This window comes from Vulpes lagopus, chromosome 1 (assembly GCF_018345385.1).
Source record: "Vulpes lagopus strain Blue_001 chromosome 1, ASM1834538v1, whole genome shotgun sequence".
Classification (NCBI taxonomy): Eukaryota; Metazoa; Chordata; class Mammalia; order Carnivora; family Canidae; genus Vulpes; species Vulpes lagopus.
The window spans coordinates 132,272,529-132,286,067 of NC_054824.1; the positions used below are offsets into that span (position 1 = coordinate 132,272,529).

A 13,539-nucleotide genomic window follows, 5' to 3' on the forward strand; every position below is an offset into this window, starting at 1 on the left:
GCACATTAGATTTTTAGATAGCAAATTAAAAGATAGAAAATTATAGACCTATTTCAATAAATAGGTGTGGAGAACTGTGAAGAGTCTGAGGCAAACCTTGTAAGCTTGCCTTCCTTTTAAGCTAACCAGCTAGCCTAACAGTGTTCTTGATGCTGGCAAAAGACATGAGACTCCCGGGTCAGAGACAAAGGGCTTTATTACTCAGCAGGCAGCATGAACTTCATGTTTGTGTTGCTTCTCTGTGCCCCCCAAGTCCCAAGAGGGGTTATAGAGGGGCCCTGGCTGATGCTGTGCATGTGGCTGAGGAACCCCTCACTCAGGGAACCTGACTCATAATGGGATACGAGCAAAGGTGCCTAGTCATGGCTCAGGAGGAAGACATTATAATACCTGCTCTTCTTCCCAGAGGCTTGAATTCACTATATTTCCTTGTGTTCACTATACAAACGTACTCAGGTAGTCTGGAACAAAAGGGCAGTTAGTGCTTCTGCTCATTAAAACAGACATGCAGAAACAAGAGACCATGGAGATTGTCTTCCAGTAATACCTTGTCTTCTAAAAAGTTATTTGTCATTCAAAACATGTTTTCCTGTAGAAATAATGATGGTGGTTTCTGGGCTTTCCTATAGAAATAATAATGAATAATAAAAAAAATGAATTAAAAAATGAATAAAAAATAATGGTGGTTTCTGGGCTTACCTATAAAAGCTAATATAGACCATAATATTGTGGAACTTGAATATTGTACTAACAGAGGCATCTATAGTGTATGGGGAGGATATTTGATACATGAGAAAAATTGAAGGGAGAGAGGTAAAGGGATTAACATCTATGGATCATCTAATATATTTTAGTTGCTTTACATTTTATATTTCATTTTAGCTTTTAGCCAGTACTGCAGGAAATGATAATAATGTCCATGGGACATGTGACAAAGCCAAGACCGAGTAAGGTTGGGAAGTTGTTCAAAGCTACTAACAGTTGAGGTGGGATTTAAACCCAGATCTGTCAGTATCCAGGATACCTTCACCCCCCATTGCATGACATTTCCACCTCCTGAATACAGGGCTTGCCCTGCTCGAGGTGAAGCTTACCTTGACATTCTTTCTCCTTGAGTTCTATGCCTCCCCCTGTGCCTGCAGCTCCTCTCCTTCACTTTCCATGGTGCCTCCCTCTGTCTTCCCTGAGGTCCCTCACCAGAAGACTCACTGCAAAATGCCCCTTGATTAAAAATTGCTTCCTTTTATTACCTGCTATTGAAGTTTCCAGGTTCTTTTGGGTAGCTGAATTGAGTGCACAGAGGAAGACAATTGGTTGAAATTGATTCACAGTTAGTTCAAGAATGACTGTCTTGTAACTATTTCAAAAACTTTTTTTTTTTCGCCTTTGCCTTTTTTTCAATGGAGAGCGGATTCCAGAAGAGCCCTCGCTGATGGGACTACCGTACATGCGATGTTGCATGCAGTGCTGTTAGTAGCTCAGCTGTGGACAAAACCCTTGTGAAGACCTGGCCATGCTTCATTGAAATGTTGTTAGCTTTTCCCTAATGCCCTTTTTCTGTTCCAGGATCTCATCCAGGATGTCCTATCATATTTAGCGGTCATCTCTCCTTAGGCTTCTGTGGGCTGTACCGGTTTCTCAGACTTTCCTTGTTCTTGATGACCTTGACAGTTTTGAGGAGTACTGGTCAGGTATTTTTAGCATGTCCTTTGACTTGGGTTTGTTTGATGTCTTTCTCATGATTAGACTGGGGTTACAGGATTTTTTTTTGGGGGGGGGAGGAACACAGAGACAAAGTGCTATTCTTATCATATCATAAATCATATAATATCATATCATATCATAGTACATACTACCAACATGACTTACCACTACTGATGTTAATTAACCCTGATCATCTGGTTGAGAGAGTGTTTTCCAGGTTTCTTCACTATAAAGTTTCTCCTCCACCCCCTTTCCACACTGAACTCTTTGGAAGCAAGTCAGTAGCCCACATGTAAGGGGTGAGGAGTTATACTCCTTCTTCTTGAGTGGGGAGCATCTACATCAATTATTTGAGGTTTTGCTGTGTGGGAGACTTAACTTTTCTTATATATTTGTATATTTACTTATTATTTATCCAATTATGTATTTATTTCAGTATTGACTCATGAATATTTATTTTATATATTGGGTTATAATACAGTACTACATCACTATTCTTATTTTTGCTCAGATTGTTCCAGTTTTGGCCAGCTGGCATGCAGTTGACTACTGCATCCCTTTGACATGCTCCCATCTTTTTGCTTTTTGAGTACTTCCTTACTTTTCTGCCATCACCAGATGCTGCTGACCCAGCCCTAGAATCAACCATTTCTCCAAAGAATCCCAGTTATTTTTTATTGGAGAATAGTATTAGAATGCAAGAATGATCTGGGCAGTGGGTATAATTTATATTTTAAAATTTGTAGAAATATGAAGAGTTTAGGAAAACGTGAATACACTTTAAATGTATACTTAAAGTGGCTCAACTCAATGGTCATGGCTATAGCCACAGTTTATGCAAGAAATATGTCTATAGTATCAGGATATGCCTGTACGACATTCACCACTATGGAAGGATAGAGAGAAAGTGAGAGGGATGGAAGTCTGGGGGGAGGGGAGCTGGGGTGGAGTGAGACTTACTTTCCATGAGCACTCTGAATGTTGCTGGTTGCACACACATTGCCTATTTAAAAGACAGTTCAAAGAGAAGGGTAGGAAGTAGATCTGGAGGGTAAATGGGAGACATCTAGCTCTCACACTGTCTCCTGTGCATTGTCTTCTTTGCTTTCTTTTCTTTTCTTCCTTCATTTCCTCCTTGAAGGAAGAGTGTGTGCTGAGGCCATGAAGTCCATCTGTACTTGTGCAGCCACTGTGCAATAATGCAAAGGCCACCTTTGAGGAGCCCTACCCTAAAATCTGCTTTCCTTTGTGTTTAGGTAACCACGTGGCCTCTAGGGAATCAAGGGCTGCTGTATGACCGGAGCTGGATGGTTGTGAACCACAACGGCGTGTGCCTCAGTCAGAAGCAGGAGCCCCGGCTCTGTCTGATCCAGCCCTTCATTGACCTACAGCAAAAGGTCATGGTCCTCAAAGCCAAAGGTGTGAAAACTGGGTTCATTTTTCACAAATCCACTGTCAAGAGTAGCTTTCGTACTCCTCAGAAAATAAAATAAGGGGTTTCCTCTACCAACTCTTAAAATAATCCTAAAGTCCATGAAATGGTGTCAAGAGACAACAAAAAGGTTTTGCTCCCTATGTTTTGAGACATTTCTGGAAAGAGGTAAAGATCTGGCAGTTGACTCAGAAATAAAGAAGTATAAAATTTGAAATATGTCTTTTCACTTGCATCCCCTTTATTTTCGTCACTTGTCATAATAAATACTCAAGCTTTAATTCTTCATTTTTGGGTTTTTGGGTTATAAACTAACAAATATATAAAAGTATAGATCAACTCTGTCCAATGGAGTTTTATGTGACGATGGAAATGTTTAATATCTCTGTTGTCCAGATTGGTAGCCACTGGGTACATGTGGCTCTTGAGCCCTGAAATGTGGCTAGTGGGAAGTGTCCAGGTCAGATTTTTTTTTGTACATTCACGAGGTTGGGCAACCATTACCACAATCAACTTTAGAACATTTTCATGACCATCAAAGAGAAACATCATACCCATTAGTAGTCAATCTCCATCGCCAGTCTCATCCCTGGCCCCAGGCAACCAGTAATCTGCTGCTTCTATGGATTTGCCTATTCTGGATGTTTTGTGAAAATGGAATCATGTAATACGCAATTGGCTTTTTCACCTAGCACAAGTTTTTGAGGGTCTCTCTGTTGTCGAATAATATTCCTTTGCAAGGACATACCATTTTGAAAAATCCATTTAGTAGTTGATAGATGTTTAGATTGTTTCCACATTTTGGCTTTTAGAAATCATCCTGCTATGAACATTTGTGTATAAGTTTTCAGGTGGCCATATGTTTTCCATTCTCTTGGGTATATGCCTGTGAGTAGAATTGCTGGGTCATGTGGGAACTGTATGTTGAACATTTCCAAAGTGGCTGCATTGCCATTTTATACTCCCACCAACAATGTGTGGCGGTTCTAATTTCTCCATGTCCTCAACACCTGTTATTTTCCATTGTTGTTTTTCAGTAGTCATTGTAGTGGGTGTGTAGTGGTACCTCTGTGGCTTTGGTTCATATTTCCTTAATGACTAATGATGTTGACTATCTTTTCTTGTGTTTATTGGTCATCTGTATATCTTCTTTAGAAAAAATATCTATTCAAATTCTTTGCTTCTTTATTTTTGAGTTATTGAGTTGTAAGAGTCCTTACTATATTGTGTACAAGTCCCTTTTCAGATCTATGATTTTCAAATATTTTCTCCCATTGTGTAGATTGTCTTTTTTTTTTTAAGATTTTATTTTATTTATTTATTCATGAGAGATACAGAGAGGAGAGACAAGACATATGCAGAGAGAGAAGCAGGCTCCCTGTGGGGAGCCTGGTATGGGATTCAATCCTGTGACCCCAGGATCACACCCTGAGTTGAAGGTAGACGCTCAACCACTGAGCCACCCAGGGGTCCCTAGATTGTCTTTTTATCTTCTTGGTGGCCCCATTTTACTTTTAATCTGTCTGTATCACTATATTTAAAGTGAGTTTCCTATATCCACCATAGAGTTGGCTCATGCTTTCTAACCACTTTGACAATCTCTATATTTTTATTGGTGTGTCCTGTTGGCATTTTGATTGCAAAATTGCATAATTTATAGTCATATATTTGTAATCCTATTTTGATTGTAATATATATTTCAAATAATTTTATCATATAGTATTGAGTTTTTTATTTATAGTAGTGTTTCTCTTGATTTACAACTTCTTTAATTGCTCTAAATTTTAATATTTTCCAGAGACTTTTGCACTTTTTTTTGCTATCTAATGGTTTTCTTAAATGAATGAATGAATGAAGGAATGAATGAATTTTTGAGACAGAGAAAGAGCAGCGGGAGAGGGAGAGAGAGAATCTTAAGCAGGCTCCATGTTCAGTGCCAAACCTGACTCGGGGCTCAATTTCACAACTCTGAGATCATGACCTGAACAGGAATCAAGAGTCACACACTTAACCAACTGAGTCATGCAGGTGCCCTGCTTTGTAATGGTTTATTAGAATATTTTTAATACTATTTTTTTTCGATTAAATATTTTAATTGGTTATTAATACATATAGAAATGTTTGATTTTTATATATTTATGTGTTCCCCCATACTTTTTCTGAATTCCTGTTAGTTTTACTAGTTGGTCTGAAGATTTTCTCACATATTCTGTGTAAATAGACATATAATTTTCTAATAATGATAGTTTCTTATCTTTCTAATTTGTATTTTTCTTCTTTCTCTTTTTTACTGCATTGGCTTAGCCTGTTTGTATGATGCTGGAGCAATGATGGAAGATAGCCTGCTTTATTACTGATTTGAATAGAATACTTTTACAGTTTCAAAAATAATAATCATTCTTACTATAAGCTTTTGATAGATTTGATAGAAATAGTTCTTTTCTTATGTAGCCAAATGATGGCTAATAGTCAATTTTTATTGAATACTTTTTCTGCATCTGTTGGTTATCATATTTTTTTTCCTATAGTCTGTTAGTGTGATGTCTTACATTCATAGATTGTCTAGTTCTAAATTACCTTGGACTCTTGAGGGGAGGGAAACAGTAGGTGGCAATGGCTTTTTGATATATTGTTGGATTTGGTTTATTTTGTTTAGTATATTTTAGTATATTTTGTTTAGTATTTTTGTAGCTATTCATTAGTGAGATTGATATATCACTTTCTTTTACTGTGCTTTCTTTTTTTTTTTATTTAAGATTTTATTTATTTATTCATGAGAGACACAGAAAGAGAGGCAGAGACAGAGGCAGAGGGAGAAACAGGCTCCATGCAGGGAACCTGATGTGGGACTCCATCCTGGGTCTCCAGGATCACTCCTTGGGCCAAAGGCAGCGCTAAACCCCTGAGCCACCTGAGCTGCCCTTACTGTGCTTTCTTATTTAAGTTCAGGTATCCAGGACATTAATATATAAAAAGAATTGAGCAGATTGCTTCTCTTTCTTTCTATTCTCAGAAGCATAAAAATATATATCATGGCTAAGCAGGATGTAAAGAATGGGAGAGAGAAAGAAAACAGATACCCAATATCTTCCACTCCAAAATAGCAGTTCTTTGTAAGGTGATGTGGTGTCCCTTCCCACCGTGTACCAGATATTCTGCTCACTTGCTGAGGATTCTTGTATTGTGGGTGGGGTAAGCCCATCTTTTGCAATGCATGACAGGATGAGCTGAATAATAAACAATAAAACAAGGCATTATAATGGTTTCATGTGTGAGACTTGGCACTCCCAAAGATTTTAGGCATCTTGAGTCCGGAGGTCAGGCTCTTTTATTTCTTTGTATCTCTGAGCTGAGCCCAGGGCTTTTGTATATATGGAATGAACTCACTGTTCATGAACTTTGTTCAGGTCCCTTGAGTTCAATTCACGGATGTGTCCCAGATTTTGTTGCCTTAACCAGAGGCCTACAGTGACTTTTAGAAAGCAACTGAGGGCCAAAGACCCTGAGTGTTTTATTTAGAGCCTGTGTAAGGATAGAAAGAGGCTGAGCACAGTCCCAGTGCCACTTGACCATGGTGTGCCCTTGTCCACAAGCTGTCTGCCTTGCTGTGGTGACTTCCTCATAACCAGTGTTCCAAGCTCACTTTACTGCTTTTCCCTGTGGGTGCATACCTGGCACCGTACTGTTCTTCCATGCACACCCTTTTGACACAGCAGCATCTATAATTACTCAGAGCAACACATCCCTTCTCCAAACTTCGGGAACATTCTGAATTAGTTCTTCTGGCTTTCCCCACACAGGGACAGGAGTATGGAATGGGAATGTGCATGTGTAAGATGCAGACAAGCAGGGGACATAGTTCATGGAATACTTGGTGATCAAATTGTTGCATCTCTGTCTTTATCTCTGTGAAAGCCCTGTTGTGACGGGCTGAACAGCAGGCATGATCTGAAGCTCGTGATATGCCCATTTGCTGTGCTGTGTTGTGCCCTATGTGATAAGGAGGGCTGAGATGGTCAGGGATGCAGGTGTGCATGACAGGTGCCTAAGGAACAGGTTAGGTCATATTGGTGAGCATTGTAACCAGTAGCAGTGCTGAGAGGGCCGGAGGGCCAGGTGGATCACACAGGAGGAGCTCTTGCCTTAGTGTCCACAGAGTAGAAGCCACCATACATTCTACTGGAGCGTTTTGGCTTCATATGTTTCCCTGTACTCTCAATGATTCATGGAGAACAAGGAGTGCAGAGTAGCAGAGGGCCTCAGCAGTTCCAGCCTTTACCAAAGGTCTTTCACTTCTTTTTTTTTTTTTTTAATTTTTTTTTAAAATTTATTTATGATAGTCACAGAGAGAGAGAGAGAGAGAGAGAGAGGCAGAGACACAGGTGGAGGGAGAAGCAGGCTCCATGCACCGGGAGCCCGATGTGGGATTCGATCCCGGGTCTCCAGGATCGCGCCCTGGGCCAAAGGCAGGCGCCAAACCGCTGCGCCACCCAGGGATCCCCGGTCTTTCACTTCTTAATTGGATCCATTTCTTCTTGTTTCATCCATATATTTAACTCTGATTTAATTTAAAAAATAAATAGCACTTTAGCTGGGTAATGGGTACATGAGTTTTAACTATTGTTATTCTTAAAACTGTTGCATACATATGCTATATACTCCTTCATACATGATAAATGCAACAATTAAAATAAACGTCCCAGCCCCACGGACATGGCAACAGTTTTATTTCTGTCAGTCTATCTGTCATCTATCTATCTATCTATCTATCTATCTATCTATCTATCTATATGACAGTGATTGGTACAGGAATCCAAATTGATGCTCATTCCCAGGGGCTATTGGGAATTACCACTCTATGCTGATATCTTTACAGAGTGAGCCCTCAAGCCTGCCTATTTCTAAAGGACTTAAGGTAGTTTAGAGAACAATGATCTTGGGATGTGGAGTCATCGAAAGTTATAGAAATCTTTTAAGGAATTTATCATGATCCAGCTACTGTGGATGTGACTTCCGAAGTGCAGAGTCTTCCATGAGAAGGCTGTTTGATGTACATTCTTTGGTGGTAATGATCATGCAAAAGAGACTGTGTGTTCTTAAGAGATTTCCAAGATCTGGCCAACTGTTTGATCCAACCTATTTCCCAGGTCATTACAAGTCTTGTATATTTCATGATAACAGACTTTCACTTCAACAGTTGTTCTTTTTGCCTGATGATAAATCTGTCTCTAACCTTTATTCTTTAGGGATGGAGCCTATAGAGGTGCCCTTGGAGGAAGATGGTAAACAGGCTCAGATTTGCCAAAGCAAGGTCTGTGCAGACAGGTGAGTCTCTGTAGCAGGTGAAGATCTCAGTCCATCTGCAGGTAACACAGCAGGGGAGGAGAGCAGTGCCCTATAGATCGGTCCTTAGCTGTACCCCTCATCCAGTCAGCTGCCCTTTCCCTCTCAGGAACTCCACTCTGAGCACACTGCCTCCTGCTGTTCTTCAAACCTACCAAGCATGCTCCTTCCTCAGGATGCCAGCATAGAGAGAAATGCAGCCATTTAGGAATACTTGCTGTTTCTTTATGAGGCTCATTCCTGGTTGCACATTTCATCTAGCTGCATTTGGGATAAATGCTGTTTTCTGGTTAATAAAGAGGTAGTTAGGCTTCTTTTGCTCAGAACCATAAATGCTCAGATTAATGAAAATGGACTTTCCTGCAATCTCTCAAAGCACCAGAGAGAAAGTGTAACTAAATGAGGTTTCATTCTACTCTTTCCTTTCCAGACACAGGTAGGCAGCTATTTGATCCAGGTAAAATTAAGGCTAGATTTTCCATACACTCTATCTTGTAATCCCAATGTAGGTTATTAGCAATTTTGCATTATAAATTCTGGTGTTGTGTAGATTTTAGAACAATTAAAAATTTTAAATGCTTTAAATTATTTTTAAAAAGTCTCTAAGACTCTAGAAGAAAAAAATTAAATCAATAAATGTACTTCTATCGGTAACATAAAGGCATAGCATTCTTTTCACAAACCAAACCCATTATTCCATGTGGTCTGGCTATGAGGGAAAATATTAGGCCAATAGTAAAAATCCAGAACATATGTCTGGGTTCAAGGGCTTCTTAATGCAAAATACTGCTCTGGAAGCTCTCAAATTCTAAGCTCTATGGTATTCAGTAGCTATAATTAAACAAGGTCTTTCAAGAGGAACTTCTAAAGCTTTTATCTGATCTGAAAGCTTTGCACAAGCCCTAGACTTCAGGTCTTCCCATGTTTTGAGCATATCCCCACAGCTTCCTGAGCACACTGTCACTTAAAGCTTTCCTCTCTCTATGGTTCAGTATTATATTACATTATATTTATAATATTGTATTATATTTTATAATCCAACTTTTTTGATATTTAGATTATTATTTAATCAAATAAAAATCAAATTAAAGGAATGCTAAGTAATATTCACCACCCCTTCCTTTTATTTTTCCAGGGTAAATACTTATAATTGTGGAGAAAAAATTTCAAGCTGGTTGTCAAGGTTTTTTGGCCGTCCATGTCAACTGATCAAACAAAGTTCAAAGTTTCAAAGAAGTGCAAAGAGACAGGGCAAAGGTATCACATTTTGGGTTGGTTCTTAGGTGACAGGAGCTTGGGTTTACTCTGGCATACATCAAAATCAGCCCATGAAACGGATTTACAGGGCGACTTACTCATGCACAGAAAGCAGGGTGGTCTGCAGGACCACGTGTGGTCTCCAGGATGACCCTGAGGAGGGGAGGTGGGCTTCCAGCCAGCTGCTTCACCTCTGACAAGCACTCTGTCTCAGTCCTCCATGTTTAGAAGCACAGGTTTACTGGGTTACAAGCATTGGTAACTTGCTATGTCCTCAGACTGTATGTGGAAATGAGAAAACCTGGTTTCTAGTTTTGACTCTGTCACCACATGGCTCTGAGAGCTTGGCAAATGTTAAGCCTCATGATGTCTCAACTGCTGTAGACCTCAACTCCTTCGACTTGTAAAAGTGCTGACAGTTTTTCCTGCCATAGCTGTTGTTAGCTGAATTAAGACAGCAGAAGAAGAAAGTATTTGAAAGTTAACAGTACCACGTGGGAAGAAGAGATCATTTTCAGGTGTCTACTTAAGTGTCACCTTCTCAGGGAAGCCTTGCTTGACTGCTTTCCTTAGAACCAGAGCCTCTACCTGAATCTCTCCAGTTCATTCCCTGTTTTATTTTTCTGTGTGGTACTTTTCACATCCGATAGACCATGCATTTTACTCAGTTATTCTGTTTATGAGATTGCAATAGATTGTAAGCTCTGAGAGGACAGGAGTTTTTGTGTGCTTTGTTCAGTGCTGCATCCCCAGTGCTCAGAACAGCATCTAGCACATAGCAGTTGCTCAATAAATACCAGATGAATGAATGCATGGATGAGTCATTGCCACTTTATTGATTTGTGTAGGGATGACCTGGCTTAGTTATTAGCTCCCAGAGAGACTGGCTTGTAAATCCGAGTAGCATTTTGACAGTATAGGGACCAGTGATCGAGTCTAGAGACCTGCACAGGTGAACCATGAGTTCCTTAAAATGTATGATCGAGAGAGGATTGGGAGGATATAATCTATTTGCACTTTTACAAGTGCTGACAATTTGTTATATCATAAGCTGTTTAGCAATCTGAGTTGCTGTGTGATGGAGAAGAGGAATAAATGTATGTTCATCTTATTGAGGGGGTGGGCTGTGGTGTTTGGGCATGGGCAAGCTTAGAGACATGGTGAAAGGGGAGAGAGAAATGGGCACTTCTGTGAGTAGGGATATGCATGTCTATGGTGGCAGGACGAGGGCCACCATAGACATGAGCTGATGGAATATCTCCATCATTCCTATACTTCCTGTCCACCTGGGGCTCAACTGGGTCTTCAGGAGGCTGGCCAAGATTACAAAGCAATGGTTGTGGTCTTTTGAGACCTAAGTGTAGAGGCAATGGCTTACCAGTAGACAGTGACACTAACAGAAAGGGCATGGGTGTGGGGGAGGCATCCTTTACACCTGGAGGGAATCATGGAAGGCTTCAAGGAAGAGGTAACTTTGGAGCTGCATCTTAACATGAGATAGGAGTTTTGTAGGCCAAAAGAGGCAGGAAGGTGAGTTGGGAACAGTATGGCAGGCCTTGGCACTTCATGGGCCCAGAGAAGGGTTTGGGAGGGTTGAATGTGGGTAGGGGAGCCTTGGGGCAGAGCTGGGGAGAAGAGATGAATGTTTGGCTGAGGAGCCAGTGAGTACTGTCTTGTGGTTGGGGGCAGGCACTGAAGAACTCTAAGCTGATGAGTTTCGTGATGCCACATGTGTTAGAAAGACAACCTTGGTGTGGCGTGGAAGCTGCATCAGAGAGGGAGGTGAGGGAAGCACAGGGGCCAGGCAGGAGGTAGCAGTGACTGTCCTAGTGGGAGGTGGGGACCTGGGTGAGGCAGAGGTAGGTGCAGAGGGAAGTCTGTCCCCGGCAAGATACAGTGCCAGGGAGTGTCAGCTTGTGAATACTATATACTTCAAGGATGCCACTCATGGTGGAGAGGTCTCTGATGGTCAAGGCCACTGGTCTTAGGAACATTTTTAGGTTAGTACACCTGAGAGGAACTTTTTTAGAGTTACACTACCCCCTTGTACATTTTTACATTGTCATCTAAACTGTCCAACAGAATCTTGATATTTAGTGGTTTGATTCTCAAGAGTATCCATTAGAAATATATATATATATATATATATATATACACACACATATATATATATACACACACACACACACACACACGGGCACACTGCTTTTTAATGGTCAGAAATTTTATTTTTTTCCTTTTCCTTCTTCAACTTATATTTCCTTTCCACTTTTTTAAAAAAAGATTTTATTTATTTATTCCTGACAGACAGAAGCAGAGACATGCAGGGAGCCCGATGTGGGACTCAGTCCTGGGACCACAGATTCATGCCCTGAACCAAAGGCAGACATTCAACCACTGAGCCACTCAGGCGTCCCTCCTTTCCACTTTCTTGACAGAATTTTATTTTAGTGTTATATATTTCATGTTTGAAAATCTTCTTTGTCACTGTCATATTTATCTGAAACTATAATAATATATAAATTGAAATGTATACACATTTTTCAAGTTTACTGTCATCATAAAAGTCCAAGTGTTAGATTTTTTTCTAGGTTGAGTGTTTAATTTTTTTTTTTTTAATTTTTTAATTTATTTATTTATGATAGTCACAGAGAGAGAGAGAGAGAGAGGCAGAGACACAGGCAGAGGGAGAAGCAGGCTCCATGCACCGGGAGCCTGATGTGGGATTCGATCCCGGGTCTCCAGGATCGCGCCCTGGGCCAAAGGCAAGCGCCAAACCACTGCGCCACCCAGGGATCCCTAGGTTGAGTGTTTAATAGTACACGGTTTATCAAAACAACACAAGCAATCATAAATTTTGAAAAATAGTTAATAAATATAAATAGAACATTGTTGAAAAAGAATCTCTTAATCTCTTAATGAGATGCCAGACCTTCCCCCCTCCCACCATTAATTCCCAATTAATTCCCATATCCGAGAATGACTGTCACTGTGGCTAGAGTAGCTGGTGCTCAGGACTGGTTCTTCTCTGGAAAACTTTATTTAAGTCAATACAAAGCTGGGGATGAAAGGGATTTGGTTAATGCACTGTCACTCAAACCTTCCTTCTGAGGCACATGACCAAAGCACAGGGATCTCACACTAGGATGACTTGAATCATCCAGCACTTGGCTGTTTAATTAGATTGGGCAGTTTTGTGTAGAGTGAGGAATAGGAACCCATCCTACCTACAGGAGGCTCATTCATATGCGCTTTAGAGACTTTTATTTTCTCTGCACAGACTCCAGGGCTTTGAATGGGGTTTTTGTTTTCTACCCTGGAGGGGTTTAGCCCCCAGTGGCAAGGCACCTTGGGAGAGGTGAGTGAGCCTTTCTCCTGCAAGTTACAAGAAGGGCCTTTGTGGAGGGGGCTGGGATTCCACCTCCCATTTCCTGACCACAGCCATTTTAGCAAAGATGACCTATGGGAGTAGAGGGTATGGAAAGCAATTCTCATAAAAGTATCCATTTTTGTGTACTGGGTTCCACGAATTTGATTTGGAGACAGCTAACTAGGCTTTAGCCCGGCTCATTCTTTTTCTCAACATCTTGTGCAAGGACAGTGATGGCCAGTCAACAAATGGCTGACAGAAGCTGCTAGCAGTTCTGGGCACACTTGATATTTTCCTTTACTAGTTTTCTACTTTTTTCCTTCAGTTGTTTTAAAACTATCTTTCTTTTCTTTTCTTTCTTTCTTTCTTTCTTTCTTTCTTTCTTTCTTTCTTTCTTTCTTTCTTTCTTTCTTCTTTCTTTCTTTCTTTCTTT

General features: G+C 40.4%; 1 protein-coding gene across 1 annotated transcript in view; it reads left to right on the forward strand.

Annotated features, from left to right (window-relative positions):
* MOCOS (molybdenum cofactor sulfurase) overlaps nucleotides 1-13,539 on the forward strand; it is a 53,506-nt gene that overhangs the window by 27,664 nt on the left and 12,303 nt on the right. Inside the window, exons 9-11 of the mRNA XM_041745887.1 lie at nucleotides 2,961-3,123; nucleotides 8,383-8,461; nucleotides 9,615-9,736. Of these exons, the coding sequence (XP_041601821.1) occupies nucleotides 2,961-3,123; nucleotides 8,383-8,461; nucleotides 9,615-9,736 (364 nt within the window). The remainder of the gene's footprint in view (nucleotides 1-2,960; nucleotides 3,124-8,382; nucleotides 8,462-9,614; nucleotides 9,737-13,539) is intronic.